Source organism: Diadema antillarum, unplaced genomic scaffold (genome assembly GCF_040938485.1).
Source record: "Diadema antillarum isolate AM-2024a unplaced genomic scaffold, OU_Dant_1.0 seq00001662_RagTag, whole genome shotgun sequence".
Lineage (NCBI taxonomy): Eukaryota > Metazoa > Echinodermata > Echinoidea > Diadematoida > Diadematidae > Diadema > Diadema antillarum.
In genome coordinates, this window is record NW_027272362.1 from 37,251 (window position 1) to 54,458 (window position 17,208).

Sequence of the window (17,208 nt, forward strand, 5' to 3'; positions counted from 1 at the left end):
GTATTTTAAATTTCTAGCCTAGTGAAAGTGCACTTGACTCACGCTTTTCACAAAGAAGTGGGAATGATATTACTATTAACATACAAAATATATCAGTAGGCCTACCAGGTACATGTATCTAGTCCATAAAATGTGTACCGTACTTTTCAATCAAAAAAAAATACAATTTAGTGGAAATCTCCTTAGATTTTCTTTATACTGTTGTCCAACGTAATGTCATGAATTGTAGAATTCTCTTTTTTTTTTGCGATGATGGCACAGAAACTTAAAAAATTCATAACTTTTGATTTTCTCCAGTCTACACTCGAGTGTTTCTCTAAACTAGCCGCTTGCACTCAATCCAGATTTACTATTTGGGCTTTGGGTTTCCTTTAAGCAAGACCTTGCCAAGCTTTCACTGCTTCCAGTTAATCCCCTCCCCTTCCTAAGTTTGACCTTATTATTGTAAGTTGTACACCCTCTCTCAATCCTTACTATGCCTCAGTCCAATGGGAAGGCCATGTTGGCACAACAGGGATTAATGGGGATGGGAAATCTCTACTCATTGACAGGTGTTTACCAGACATTTGTGCCAATCTTCAAGGAAAGCACTGTGGTGAATGTGCCAGATGCCCAACAAAGCACAGTATGGGTTTAAAGTTTGCTCTGCATGACTAGGTGACGTCAACTTGTTACCGTTACCCAAAGGCGCAACTACTGCCAGGGAACTCAGTCCAAGGACCTCAAGAATGACATCCAAAGATCAAAACCTCCGCCAAGGAGGTTATGTTTTGTCTTTTTCAGACAGACAGACAGACACAGACAGAAAGACAAACTAATGTTGTTAAAAACATTAACCTCCTTGATGGAGGTAATGATTGTATTGTTCAAGCAGCTTTCACAAGAGGATCTTGATTTTTTTTGTGTGTGTGTTTTGTTATGTATAAAGGACAGTGCAAACAAGAAGAAATATTACAGGCAATGAGACCAAGAGTATACATTGAAACATAGCAATTTTTGCTTTCATACTGTGACTATCCATATGTCACTTTTTGTCCCCGCCGAACGAGTTCGAGCAGGGGACTATGAAACGGGCTCCGTACGTGTGTGTGTCCGTGTGTCCGTCCGTGTGTCCGTCCGTCCGTCCGTCCGTGTGTGCGTCCGTGTGTGATCAAAATGTTCAAAATGCTACTCCTTCGCCATTTCAAACCCGATTTTGATTCTGTTTGCTTTATATGATAGCACTACATGGGAGCTTTGAATCTTCTATACAGAATTTCAGTTGTGACCTTTGACCTTGACCTTTGACCTATATTGTACATTTTGCTTCAAAATGCTACTCCTTCGCCATTTCTAACCCGATTTTGATTCCGTTTGCTTTATATGATGGCACTAGGTGAGGGCTTCAAAACTTCTACACAGAATTTTGACCTTTGACTTCTTTGACCTTTGACCTTGATTTTTGACCTATATTGTACATTGCCTACAAAATGCTACTCCTTCGCCATTTCTAACCCGATTTTGATTCCGTTTGCTTTATGTGATGGCACTAGGTGAGGGCTTCAAAACTTCTACACAGAATTTTGACCTTTGACTTCTTTGACCTTTGACCTTGATTTTTGACCTGTATTGTACATTTTGCTACAAAATGCTACTCCTTCGCCATTTGTAACCCGATTTCAATTCCGTTTGCTTTAAGTGATGACACTAGGTGAGGGCTTCAAAACTTCTACACAGAATTTTGACCTTTGACTTCTTTGACCTTTGACCTTGATTTTTGACCTGTATTGTACATTTTGCTACCAAATGCTACTCCTTCGCCATTTCTAACCCGATTTCGATTCCGTTTGCTTTATGTGATGGCACTAGGTGAGGGCTTCAAAACTTCTACACAGAATTTTGACCTTTGACTTCTTTGACCTTTGACCTTGATTTTTTTACCTATATTGTACATTGGCTACAAAATGCTACTCCTTCGCCATTTCTAACCCGATTTCGATTCCGTTTGCTTTATGTGATGGCACTAGGTGAGGGCTTCAAAACTTCTACATAGAATTTTGACCTTTGACTTCTTTGACCTTTGACCTTCATCTTTTTACCTATATTGTACATTTTGCTACTAAATGCTACTTCCGGCGGGGACATATATTACACACCGCGTAATTTCTACTTTTCCTTGTTCCTTTTGATTATTGTGTTTAACGTCAAGAGTCACTTCACTAATTTTGTGGGATTGTATGCTTATCAAGTTTGACATCACATTACAAGTCTCTTCATTATCAATCAAAAAGTCATACCATCAGTAAGTCTAAAAAAAAAAGATTAAAAAAAGCTGTTTCTGTGGCTTGGTGTAGTATTTTTCTTCAATCACTATAACATTTACTATTAATGTCTAGTATATCATAAGGTAGATAAAAAAAAACCTGATCAATGTTCCCTTTGCTGTTCATATCAATATGTAGTATATTCATATCATATGTACATGTAATAAGCAAAATTTTCAAATCCTCTCATTCACTAAATTTCTAAATGATCCTTAGATTCTAAAAGATTGACAACTATCGGTTATTCTCCAAGGAAAAGTAGAAATTACGCGGTATGTAATATATGTCCCCGCCGGAAGTAGCATTTAGTAGCAAAATGTACAATATAGGTAAAAAGATGAAGGTCAAAGGTCAAAGAAGTCAAAGGTCAAAATTCTATGTAGAAGTTTTGAAGCCCTCACCTAGTGCCATCACATAAAGCAAACGGAATCGAAATCGGGTTAGAAATGGCGAAGGAGTAGCATTTTGTAGCCAATGTACAATATAGGTAAAAAAATCAAGGTCAAAGGTCAAAGAAGTCAAAGGTCAAAATTCTGTGTAGAAGTTTTGAAGCCCTCACCTAGTGCTATCACATAAAGCAAATGGAATCGAAATCGGGTTAGAAATGGCGAAGGAGTAGCATTTGGTAGCAAAATGTACAATACAGGTCAAAAATCAAGGTCAAAGGTCAAAGAAGTCAAAGGTCAAAATTCTGTGTAGAAGTTTTGAAGCCCTCACCTAGTGCCATCACTTAAAGCAAACGGAATTGAAATCGGGTTACAAATGGCGAAGGAGTAGCATTTTGTAGCAAAATGTACAAAATAGGTCAAAAATCAAGGTCAAAGGTCAAAGAAGTCAAAGGTCAAAATTCTGTGTAGAAGTTTTGAAGCCCTCACCTAGTGCCATCACATTAAGCAAACGGAATCAAAATCGGGTTAGAAATGGCGAAGGAGTAGCATTTTGTAGGCAATGTACAATATAGGTCAAAAATCAAGGTCAAAAGTCAAAGAAGTCAAAGGTCAAAATTCTGTGTAGAAGTTTTGAAGCCCTCACCTAATGCCATCATATAAAGCAAACGGAATCAAAATCGGGTTTGAAATGGCGAAGGAGTAGCATTTTGAACATTTTGATCACACACGGACGCACACACGGACGCACACACGGACGGACGGACGGACGGACGGACGGACACACGGACGGACACACGGACACACACACGTACGGAGCGTGTATATTCCCCTGCTCGAACTCGTTCGAGCAGGGGAATATACACTCTTTGTAGAGTGTATATTCACACTCTTTGTAGAGTGTATAAAGGTCTTTGTAGTGTGAATATACACTCTTTGTAGAGTGTATTACACACCGCGTAATTTCTACTTTTCCTTGTTCCTTTTGATTATTGTGTTTAACGTCAAGAGTCACTTCACTAATTTTGTGGGATTGTATGCTTATCAAGTTTGACATCACATTACAAGTCTCTTCATTATCAATCAAAAAGTCATACCATCAGTAAGTCTAAAAAAAAAAGATTAAAAAAAGCTGTTTCTGTGGCTTGGTGTAGTATTTTTCTTCAATCACTATAACATTTACTATTAATGTCTAGTATATCATAAGGTAGATAAAAAAAAAAACCTGATCAATGTTCCCTTTGCTGTTCATATCAATATGTATTATATTCATATCATATGTACATGTAATAAGCAAAATTTTCAAATCCTCTCATTCACTAAATTTCTAAATGATCCTTAGATTCTAAAAGATTGACAACTATCGGTTATTCTCCAAGTTTTATGAATTTCTTTCTCATTTAGAGAAGAGTTAATTACTTTAGCAATTTCCATCTAATCTTTCTCCAATATACAAGATGATGCACTGAAATTCAGACTAGGTAATGTAATAATGACAAGATGATCATTTTTGCAGCAAAATTCTACCAAGGATTTGATGATACTGATTACAAGCTGAATGATTCCCTGATGTATTGGTTTTGCTGCAGTTAAACTGTTGCATAATATGCAACTGTCGTGTTTGGCTAACATATCTTATCTAAAAATCCATACACAGATAAACTTTATAGCATTAATGATATGATTATGCCGATGCCAAAGGGAGATAAAACATAACATATTATTATGCATTGGTGATGTCACTGCGTGAGCCATTGTTTGCTCTTGACAATCGTAACACAAACATGAGACATAAAAAAGGCAGTAGAGTGTATCAAAGGTCAAGCATGGACTGTGTGCCCAAACACGTCAGATACATAAATAGATATGGTGTAGCCCCCCCCCCCCCCCCCTCTCTCCCTCTCTTTCTCTCCTTTTCTCTCGCTCTGGGTGATGGAGAATACTTGTAAAGGAGACCAAATGGTTCCAATCAAAAATTGGTCCACTGTAATTAAGTGTGTGTGTGTGTGTGTGTGTGTGTGTGTGTGCGTGTGTGTGTGCGTGTGTGTGTGTGTGCATGTGAGTGTGTGTGTGTGTGTGCTTGGGTGCTTGCATACACATTTGCATATTATACACACTTAGAGCAATTTGCCTGCCTTGGTTTAGCTTCCTTATCACTAAACACAACCCAAACTGATGTGAAATTGCTTTTATAGTCCTTGCGATGATGATAAATCTCCACACTCTACAACATAAAAAGCGGGCACTCTCATCAAGACATATGATCATCAAATTACAGCATATAACACAGCCTATAATGAGGAAAAGGTAACAAAGAAAACCACATGCAGTTTTATGGCCCACTTAAATCATGAGGCAGGATGCCATAATTGACAATACTGACCACTAGTGCAAGAGGCCTCATTATCTACTGCCTGAGCAAACCATAAATTACACACCTCAGATACAAAATTGTAGTATCTCATCCTAAATGTGGGAAAGCTACATGGTACTAGTAGGCAGCTTGGCTTGTCTTGAATAGAGAACATTGCATTTTTGATGAACTGGTTGATTGATTTCTTGATCGACATAATTTTTCTGCCAAACAAAGCCACAACTTCATATGGAGAAGCAAAATTTGCACCAATTGGAGACTGCTTTTCCCATTTTGAGCACTCATTTTCATTAAAAAAGGTTCATTTTATAAAAAAAACTAAAGTAGAAAGTCTACTTCTTGAGTAGAAGGCATTCAGAGCTTTGTAATGTATCCCCCACCACCCTTACTCAGCCTATTCTACAAGGAGATTACTATTTGAGTTACAAGAAAAACAAAATGAAAGAACATGAAATGTGCCCTTTAGTGGATCACTTCCACAGCAGAAAATATTGCTAGTAATGTTTGATAACATCCAATGATAAACAGAAAACAACAGAGACAGAGCTATGAGTGAATGCACATCAATACTGCTCAAAGCCAATCTTGTGTTCACCATTGCACATGTACATCTCACATATTGACAAACCTAGATGGTTTGGTGCATAATAGTTACTTGGGCATGACTTGAGGCTGAATGGACAGGAAATAAAACATTCTGCATTTGAAGTATTGTACTAGCACATTGCTATGCCCCAGATATCACTACATCACATGGCCAACACAGCAAATAGAACTACGTATAATAGTTACTAGTTGCACGTGAATCAGTGCTGACAAGGCTTGATTTTCCTTCTAAAGAAATAATATTATCACACATCTTTATATCTGGCATTGTTATTTTCGCAGTTTAAAGGAAATTTGGAAAAACGCAAACATGAAACCACTGCAGATATTTCGGCTCAAAAAGTGCTCCTTTTTGTGAAGGTTCATGCTACAAGCATATGTACAATAAATGCATTAAAAATGCATAAATATATACGTATTCCACATACCATTTGCATCCTTGGGCAACAGTCCTTTGGCAGAAATAACATCCACAAGTAGAACAAGAGGTGGAGGCTGTGTTGGAAAGGATACCAAATAAAAGAAAAAATAAAGTTAATTAAATAAATAAATAAAAAAATGAATAAATAAATGGATGGATGAATGAATGAATAAACAAATAAATACATAAACACATAAATGAATAAATACATACATGTATACATACATCCATAACTAACAAATTTGATAAATACATACATAAATACATATATACATGGTATACATAAATAAATAATAAATAATAAATAAATAAAAGAAGAAAAAAAAAGAAAAAAACAATCACACAATGCACAAAATTGGTGATTATTCAGGCCTGGTTTGGGGCTTTACACATCAATGTAGCTGCATAAATTTTCACAGTACACTAATATCAAGAAGATGGTTAACTCTTCTGAGCTGCTAGCATTTGGAATGAACAATCAGGGATACGTCGGCATGGAAACCAGTGCTTATTGGGGACAATGTCCAACCTTGTCACAGCTCCATGTAAATGAAAACAGGTAGGTTTTTGAGCAGTGTAAAAGGCATTGATGGCTCTGATGACTATTTAGGACCTCATGCATGCTTCTAATTATGTTCTAAGATATGTATAATACAGTGTAAATGGTATGTTTATAGGTTTGCCAACATTCCCATATCCAAATCAGGGGGATTCCACACAGCAATCAGGGAGATATCCGTGTGTTACATGCATTTCAATGGGCGAAAATAATTCCCTAATCAGGGAGATTTTAATACTCTCTTATTTAGACATGAACAGATTTTGACATTTTCAGGGAGACTCCTGCAGAATCAGGGAGACTTGGCAGCTCTGTTAAGACAGTATATATACCCAATTACATATCATGGTAATAAATACACATGTAATTGGATAAGTTAAGAAACCAAGCAAAGAAGAAATAACAAATTGATTTGTGACTGAAAAAAAAGAGAGCTTGCACTGATCGTCCTTGTCAAAGAGACTTATCCCCTGTCCACGGAGGATTAACACACAAACAACATGCCACAATTGTGACGTGTACCTAAAACCAACCAGGCATAACACCAAAACAAATAAAGAGACAGATGGTCATGGTCCGGCTCTGATGGTCGAGCTGACTGTGCGCACACTCACCGACTCATTGCGGACTCTGTCCACGAGAGCTGCATGTTCCATGGCCTTCACGCTCAAAGCCTATTGAATGCAGGGACAAACAGATTGATAAAAACATCAATTCACAAACTTAATAGATGATGTGCCAATATGTGTCAACATTGGAAAAAATGTTTTATAGTGGTGATCATTACTGCAGACTTACATCAGCACAAAGAAGCAGCGTTTTGAATGAGAGGCAGTGCATAAAAAGATCAGATTAAGTTGAAGGCTTTATACAGCAGACAAAATACTTACGATTGGTACATTTACCACTAGACATCGTCTACGCTGTAGGCCAGTGCTTCTAACTGGTGGGTCACAATGTCAGCCAAAAAATGAATCTAAAAAGATTCATATTCGATCTAGCTGGGCCCCCCAAAAAATTGCAGGAGCCAAAGTAAGCCTCAGCTCAGAAAAGGTTGAGAAGCACTGATGATATGGGCAACATGAAAGGAAAATCACTAGCTACAACCATAGCCCTCACAATATGCTAGTATAACCCATCTTTTTCTTCTTTTTTCAATATTTTTGTTTTCTGGAATTGCACTAAAGCACTTACTGGCTCTGTTTGGCTGGACAAGACACAGACCTGTACATTGTGATTATTGCAATTTCCACTGTCTACATCTTGAAATCCAGTCTGGTGCAAACACATGCTATTGCTGCTCTACACACCAACATCTTGAAAAGAAAAAGATCCAAAACACAATTAAGTCCTCATAACAGCCGTCAAACATTAGCACTCAAATACTTTGTGAAGTAGTCTTCTGCCAGGCTGAAAGACATTTTTTTTATTGTTTATGCAGTAAACTCACCTCCTGTGCATACTGAAAGAGTTTAATGTTGGGAAGAGCCTTCATCTCATGTGGGACCCCCAGTCTCTGGTTGATGGCAATCAGCATCGCTGAGTAGAAGAATTCTGTCTGTTTTATTGAAGGAGACAAGAGCAAAAAGGTAACCTCATCAAACCTACTCAAAAAATAATCCACATTGCATTTACTACAGTACTGGTATGATAGGGCATCATTTCACATTTTATATATTAACAACCTGAGGTTTCTGTATCTGGTGTTGTAAAGTGTTATAAAGAGCTGAGAATCATGCCAAGCACGGTGTACGTCATCAAATAAATTTATTTATTAACCTACCTGTATATAATGAAGCTATTCATTCAACTGGAGCTGAAGGCCTTTTTTGATGGCACAAAATTTTCATGAATTGCCACTGGCATTCAAGGCAATTTACTGTAGATAAGAGCTTTTGAGACATATATTTTCATTTTGCGTATATCTTGGCTCTCGCAAAATTCACAAAATTCAAATACATGCAAAAATGTCTGGTTTTTACAGTATTGTGCTTTAGAAATCTTCAGCAGGTACAAAGTGATGATGCCTGTGATAATGGACGTGATGTTGCAAGGAAATTGTTGATTTTGTTTACAAGTTTGCTGTTCATTCTTTTTATGTATTCTCGTCTCGGTGAATTTGGTTTTAGGAAACTACATCACATGCTTTAAACACTCCCATCACCATTTGATGCATGATTAGACGGAAGGCACTTGGCAGAAACATGTCATATTTTCATTTGAGGTTCCCTCTCCCTCTTCCATCACGACATGTTGAGATCTATATACCGGAATACTTTATTGAGTATACAATCTGCAAATGTATAAATTTTGAACAATGGTATTATCATTATCATTGCTTTTCACAATGGTAGCAGCAGAAATACTGCTACTGCTAACTACTACTACTACTACTACTACTACTACTACTACTTTTCAAACTACTAGTATTATTATCATCACTATAATTTTCATTGTTGCTTCCCATGCCATAAAGAAAGTCAATCAGCAGAGCAGTCACACATGGTGTCTCCTTTCTGTTTGTTCCAAATTTGCTGCATTTGTAATCCCCACCCCAAGCATTACAAAAATACACATGATATGAAGATAGCCAGTACAAAATCCTGGCTCAGAGCTAGTTTGTGCACAAAATAAATCATTAGAGATGGTTACCTCTTTGTGAGTAGGATTTGGAATATCTTTGTATAGTCCTCTGCAAACGCTGAAGTCAATATCCGCATTGTTGTTGGACGACTCAGACTAAATAAAATGAAAGGAAAAAAACAAAACAACAAGAAATCACTGTCATGTGGGAATGGATATAGGACAAAATGACACAGCTATGTATGTTGACGACTGCTCAGGGTGATTTCAATTTTCATGACTAAACAATTTCATTTGCCATTGTCATTTCCTGTTCTCTTCTGAATGCATGAGCATGGCCAAGTTTTTTTTTTTATTAAAAAATCTAGATACTCACAGGCTGGTCAATGGTAGGCATAAAAAGTTGTTATGCTGCAATAAACGGTTATTTGTGTGATGATTTATGCCAGCCTATGATATGGAAAAAGATTCTACTTTGCAGACCTAGATTCTTGACAACTTTATTGTCAGGACAAATGTATGTATAGAATATTTTCATCACTACATTGAAAATTCCAGCAAATGTTCACATTCTACATGATTTGGCTACATTTTTTATGTTCAGGTTGAAGTCCCACTCAATTTAATTTATTTGAGCCTTTCTCTCAAATGGAATACTGTGACATTTGATTGTCTAGCCAGCCAACATATTACAGACATATAGTTGTAGGTGCTCTCTGTTATTACAATTCTCAGCTATTACAATTCCCTTGGCCACGCTTTCCATAATTTCTCCATATAATATAGGGTCCCTGTCAAACTCCACACATACCACGTATACTGCATTACATTTTAAAAATACAGGTGTTGCACACACACACACACACACACACAAATGAATGATTTTCATTCTTTATCATATTAACTAGCTTCGTGTGCCACGTTCGCACATCGGACTCAGTGGATGGCGTGCCAACTTCGCATATTCTGCTCAAATGCACAAACTCACCCAAACCGATCAATAAATCGCCAAATGCCACAGTACAATGAAAGCATTTCTCGCGCTTTCGTTCCTTTCACATAAAGCTGGCATTTTATGTTGTGATTGACTTACAAGTGGTATTCCGTACTGGATTTGCATGTAAATTCTAAGTTTCTGTCACCACTCTGTGTGCAAAAGCCATGCCTTTACAGTAATTCAGCTACAGTTTGTACTAGTCATTTGAAAGAAAAACGATCATAGATTTGTCATACAATTTACATCAAAGCAAAGCTCGGCATTTCTCCACAAATTTACTCACTATATGCCCAGCTTAACGAAAACTTTATGGAAGTAACAAAGATTTGAAAAAGAGAATGTTTTCTCAAAGCATGACAACGTTGGTATCTCACAATAATGTGGCACACAGGGGGTTTCCACGAAGGCACATAAAAAAGTTATGCAATGAAGCAGATCACAAATACATCGTGCACCCTTTACCCTAATCAGCAGTACTTTTGAGAAATTATCTTTAAAATCTACTGCTAATTTTGTATATCAATTATAATTTCCGTAGCCAAACACAAGTCATTTCCTGTGCATCCATACATCCATAACGACAATTTCCTTTGCATATTGGACTATGGACTACTTGAATTGGAATTGCTACAGGTGGAAGGAAGGAAGGAATAGTGTGTATTGGAAAAAAAAAAAAAAAAAAGCTCAGCCAGCTTTCATCATACACAGCAAGCTTTGTCACAGGTTTCAGCTTACTACATTGTACCTGGAACAAGGATCATACTTGGCAGCATGCTAAAAACTGACTAAGTCTAACCATGGACCTACCACCTATAAAACAGAACACTCACGACTTATCAAAGCTTTTTTTTTTTTTTTTCCAATACACACTATTCCTTCCTTCCTTCCACCTGTAGCAATTCCAATTCAAGTAGTCCATAGTCCAATATGCAAAGGAAATTGTCGTTATGGATGTATGGATGCACAGGAAATGACTTGTGTTTGGTGGTAGGAAGGAAGGAAGGAATAGTGTGTATTGGAAAAAAAAAAAAAAAGCTCAGCCAGCTTTCATCATACACAGCAAGCTTTGTCACAGGTTTCAGCTTACTACATTGTACCTGGAACAAGGATCATACTTGGCAGCATGCTAAAAACTGACTAAGTCTAACCATGGACCTACCACCTATAAAACAGAACACTCACGACTTATCAAAGCAAATCCATGATGAAAGGACGACCACTGACTTATGAATGAACACTATGAAATGGCTGGAATTCTTCAAAGCTAATTAAAATTGAGCCCATAGATTAGGCAAATGTTGACTGAGTGAATGTGCATAACATTACAGTATGCCAACCAGCATCTATAACGTGCACACACTGACTGGCACTTATTTTAGTCCACAGACAAAATATGAAACCACAAATTTGATTTTAAACTTAAAGATAATAAAAAGTTTTGGTACGGTACCTCAAAAGTTTCCCTGAATTTCCTTGTCTTAGTTTGTGTTTCAGGTTAAAGTACCTTTCATATACTGTAAAACGAGAAATGTTCATGTGCATTTTAATTTCGCGAATTTCACGAGCGCCAAGATTCGCGAAATTAAAATGCACGCGAAATTTCTTATCTACACTATATGCATTGAACACAAGAGGCAATTCGCGAAAATTTGTTGCCATGAAAAAGGCCGTCGGCTCCAATTCGTGAAAATTACGTGCCGCGAATATATCATGTTTTACAGTAACTAACACTGTGAGACTTACTCGCCCAAAAGTGCTCTCATGTCTTAGTAATCATGCAATTAACTGCAACCAGCAGCCCCATACGCATAGCGATCCGACCAGCAGCCCCATACGCATAGCGTAATCGGGCTTCGCATTGTAGCATTCAGGATCATGACAGATTTAGTATCGCGGGTAAATGTCAATATAAAATCCCAAAATTTCTTCAATTTGAAGACTTACCAATTAAGTTGAAGTATTGAAAACAGGCTTCGGGCAACGTTTGGTTTTGCCAATAGTCCCTTTCTGTTCGAATTGATGAATGTGACTCGGTCGAGAGGACCTTGGGAGAGCTACATACACTGAATACTACAGCCAGTGCATGCGAACACATCACATGCGCACAAATTTCAAATCCATGAACGGATAAGATGTTTGTGTGCGCATGCGCTGGCCGTAGTATTCAGTGTATGTAGCTCTCCCAAGGTCCTCTCGACCGAGTCACATTCAGTCATCAATTCGAACAGAAAGGGACTATAGGCAGAACCAAACGTTTCCCGAAGCCTGTTTTCAATACTTCACCTTAATCGGTAAGTCTTCAAATTGAAGAATTTTTGGGATTTTAAGTTGACATTTACCCACGATACTAAATCTGTCATGATCCTGAATGTTACAATGCGAAGCCCCATTACGCTATGCGTATGGGGCTGCTGGTCGCAGTTAGCTATGCGTATGGGGCTGCTGGTCGCAGTTATCATGCATGCAGTAATGGTTTCGTACAATACGTGTACTGTATATTGATTCTCGCGGGCTCTGGTACGAAACCATTATTGCATGATTACTAAGACATGAGAGCACTTTGGGGCGAGTAATTCTCACAGACAACATACTTTAACCTGAAACACAAACTAAGACAAGGAAATTCAGGGAAACTTTTGAGGTACCAAAACTTTTTATTATCTTTAAGAGCCCAAGCAAAAACAGGCAAAAATGTCTACATCAAAATGTTCAAAAACAAAAGATATGAGATGAAAAGGGAAGTTTATGAGTTTTAAGATGATGCAGACCAGCACTTGCCCTACTTCTGCTTACATTCATGTTGTATCCATGAGTCAACAAAAACAGTTCACTTTAGTTCCAATTCATTGGGTTTACAAGCAGGTGGATCTGTATAGCTACATGAAATGCATCCTCTTCAAGCGAGGGACTCTGACTTGCACAGCTGTCTACAAACATGTGGGTCACGCACTCAAGGAGATCTTTTGTCTGGAAGCAGACGTAGAGTTCACCATGTGTTCTTGAATAGCTCGTCTGACACTTTACTGTATGTGAAATGTACCTTCCAGTGAGCTATGGCAGCAAGTCTAGCAAAGAGTTGTGTTTGTAGGTACACCTACATTGTACAGTGCATTCCTGAACTTTGGGGGTTGGTATATATGGACCAACTGCGTGGTAATCTTTATCAACCATTAAAGTGCCAATATGATACCAGTTGTAACCTGCAAAGCCTAGATTGGCTATCAGTAAATTGCACAAGAACTTCCCAGAACTGTAAGTAAAATAACAACAACGACACTAAGGCATTAACAGTGCTATAGTCCCTCATAAGGCCATTTAGACACCCTTAGGTTAGATAGGATTGCATAATCAGTATTTGTTGAGTTTGTTTTGGGTCATCAGGGTTACAGAATGAACAAAGCACAGGAAGGGTCCACAAAACTTGACTGGTGTTTAAAGAGGAACTCCTGACCTATCAAAAAGTTAGTCTGAAAAGAAAGGGTACAATTCTAAAAGCACAATTTAGTGAAAATTTGTTCAAAGGCAGATAAAAATTTGTTCAAAGGCAGATAAAAATTTGGGAAGGTATCAAATTGTTAGGCGCCACTCATTTTCCCAAAAACAATTTTCAACGATCAATAAAATGCAAATAGTGAGTTAATGACGTCCTCGCCTCACAACTTGCAACATTGTTTGCACATAAAATCTTTATTTTATTACATTCTGTATTATTTTGTTCACATGCAATTATGCCACAGTCGGAAGTCCTGAATCTGACTGAGCATAATTTTGAAGTTATTGAGTCAGAAATTTAACACTTTGATGGCAGAAAATTCATTTTTATAATTCTTGGTAACTGGCCTGGAATTTCCCTTAAAATATCTTGTGGTATCATTAGCACACAGACATAAAATTGTGGGGTTTTTTTACTTCATGTATCAACACAGTTGAAACAAATACATCAAAGCATTTTCACTATAGGTCACAAGGATATATCTGGAGATCACTTTTAATGGAATATGAAGAAAAACAAGTCCTCCAAAGTTCAACCCAGAAGCTTGTAAACATCACTTGCAGCTTCGTATCTTGGAAGCGATTTCCTGGCAAGCTTTCCTGTGCCTGCAAAGTCTATGGATTGTTGGTACACTCCATTACTTTAAAGGGATGGTATAGTATTGGTGGAGATGAGGACTGGGCTTTTAACTAAACTTTTTTACAAGGCACCAAGAAACCACTTATGAAAGAGTACAGAGCGAAGCATTCTAAGAGGATTTCAAGATTTATATGATGAAAATTGGTTTTCGAATGGCTGAGACATCCAAAAGTAAAGTAAAACAAAGCGACTGTAATAAAAGGTGAGTCCCACCTTTTATTAGGCTCGCTCTATTCTGGATATTTCAGCTTATTTCAAAACCAATTTTCATCAAATATACATTGAATTCATCTTGGAATTAGATGCTCTTTCACATCTCATATGAGGTTTCTTATCTCACCAAAAGAATGCAATAAAATAAAATTAAAAACCTGAAGATAGGTCTCAACCAAAACTACATAATCTCTTTAAAACATTTCCTTGATATATATCGTACATCCCTTTAAAACATTTCCTTCATATACATTGTACATGATGTATTTCCCAACGCAGATCTCTTGGGGAGTGCAAGGATGTTGGCATACGTGATACACAGGAAGTGACAAGTTCTGCTCATCGCTCTGAGGGATTTCGCAGAGATTGCCAACATATTTGGGCTGTGGATTCATGGCTTCTTTAACCCCTTCCATACCAGGCACTTTGCACGGTGTGTACAATGCTATGGGGTTTTCTGTGTCAATCAGCACCAAAGCAACCAAATGTGACCCGCTACAACAAAAGGATCCTAAAGTCGCTGACGGTGAGCCGAGAAAATCGAGTTTGAAGTCAGATCACCAAAATCTGTCAAAACGTTCGGATTTCTGATTTTAACATAATTTTGTAGTCTAATGTATCTTCTATCATCTGCCGAAATTTTGAAGCTAAATGATCAAAGGAAAGGCCTGAAAATAGCATTTTTCTGGGCCATGCTTGGCTCGCCCGTCAGCGACTTTAGGATCCTTTTGTTGTAGCGGGTCACAAATGGTTAATAGTGGCGGATCGGGGGGGGGGGGGGGGGGGGGGGGGGCACCGGGCGCATGCCCCCTCCTTATTCTTTTTTCTTTTAAACTAAGGAAATAGAAAAAAAAGGGGGGAGGGTGTCTGTGCCCCCCACCCTTTTAATTGTGTAAAGGCACCTCCCATTTATGGAATTCCTGGATCTGCCCCTGGTTAAGAGGAATTATTCATATACAGCTATGTTACTTGATGAGAAATTTGTATCTTCACTTTACTATTGGACTTATTGCAATTCTCAAGTTGCTGTTAGAGCAATCACTGACCTTAATTTTCACGTAGTCATGTTTGATTATGAGAAATGCATTTAAATTGTGATGACCCAACAATTTTACTTTAAACCTTCTATAAGATGAGTATAGTTTTCTTTGACAAAATCAAATTGTCATCTCAAAAGAAGTTCACTGAAAATGAAAAAAAAAAAATCAAAGTGTCTAGAAAGTATGACTAAGTACTGCAAACCTCTATTGGCTGGTACGCCTCTTGGCCAGCTTCCCTGGCAGCTGAGTGCAGTGCAATGAATTGTTCAAAGAAGTTCCCATCAAGTTTGGCGACTCTGTTGAGAAAAAGAGATGACACATCTGTTTAAAACATCTTTGATATTGATTTTATCATATCAATAATAACATTTCAACAAAACTCCTTGCAATCACTCGCCGCTACCAACATCCAACTATACAATAACTTGCTTGTAAACTTTAAATAAGATTTTTCTACAAAGCATCGAATAATATGGACAAGTGATGGATGATGATGACAATGATGATGATGATGATGATGATGATGATGATGATGATGATGATGATGATGATGATGACGATGCTATTGACAATGGCACTGATACAATGATGATACCTCTAGCAACAACAATCATCGTACTTACAATCATCATCATTACATAGTGCTTGCCACAGTAGTAACAAATATGTTGATGATAAAGAAAATGATGAGGGAAACTTTCCTATATTTTTTCATTTCATCATAACAGTGATCTTCACCATCAGAGCAGACTGTAATGTATCACAAATAACAGAGAGGCCGTGATCAGACAGCAGTAAGGCGTGAAATTTTGTGGCGTCAGTGCCTTCTGATCGGGAGAAGCCTACAAGCAGGGGAGTTTGGTGTTGTTGTTGTTTTAAAGGAAGAAGAGAAGGAGAGAAAAAAATTTTTTTTTGGGTGTTCCTCCTGTCACGTTGAGGAGTTTTAGCATTTTTAAGCTGTAAATTGTACAATCTGGTGCATATTACATAATAATTTGACTTATTTTGTTTAAAAAAAAAAATACTGTCCCTAAATGTGACTTTTGGTGGCTGGAAGTTCATGTTTTGTTTTTTGTTTTCAAGGGGTTTTATGAGTCATGAAAAAAAGTTTGTTAGTATTAAAAATGTTAGGTGTGTAAACAGGACTAAAGCCCTTGAGGCATGACCGTTACACCTGATGCATGCAATACTGTAAAACATGAAATATTCGCGGCATGAAATTTTCGCGAATTGGAGCTGACAGCCTTTTTTGCGGCATGAAATTTTCGCGAATTGCCACTGGCGTTCAATGCATGTAGTGTAGACAAAAACTTTCGCGTGCATTTTAATTTCGCGAATTTTGGCGCTCGCGAAATTCGCGAAATTAAAATGCACGCGAAAATTTCTCGTTTTACAGTATTTATGTCTGCTGTAAACAACCCTTCTGTGTCTAGGTACCATTAAAGTTCCATACTCACATGTTGCATATTAAAGTAATATATCATATCTTTAGGCAAGTTGATTGTTCATCCCAATTTCACTGCACAAAATTACTAGTGACCATTATTTCCACCCAACATTGAGCACTTGTATTGCTGCTAGCAAAATCTGGAAA

At 37.6% G+C, this 17,208-nt stretch overlaps 1 protein-coding gene across 1 annotated transcript in view; it reads right to left on the reverse strand.

Annotated features, from left to right (window-relative positions):
- LOC139711497 (protein unc-13 homolog D-like) overlaps positions 1–17,208 on the reverse strand; it is a 55,001-nt gene that overhangs the window by 30,715 nt on the left and 7,078 nt on the right. Inside the window, exons 3-7 of the mRNA XM_071623374.1 lie at positions 15,817–15,910; positions 9,302–9,388; positions 8,100–8,207; positions 7,264–7,323; positions 6,098–6,164 (exon numbers count right to left, since the gene is read on the reverse strand). Coding sequence (XP_071479475.1) covers positions 6,098–6,164; positions 7,264–7,323; positions 8,100–8,207; positions 9,302–9,388; positions 15,817–15,910 — 416 coding nt within the window. The remainder of the gene's footprint in view (positions 1–6,097; positions 6,165–7,263; positions 7,324–8,099; positions 8,208–9,301; positions 9,389–15,816; positions 15,911–17,208) is intronic.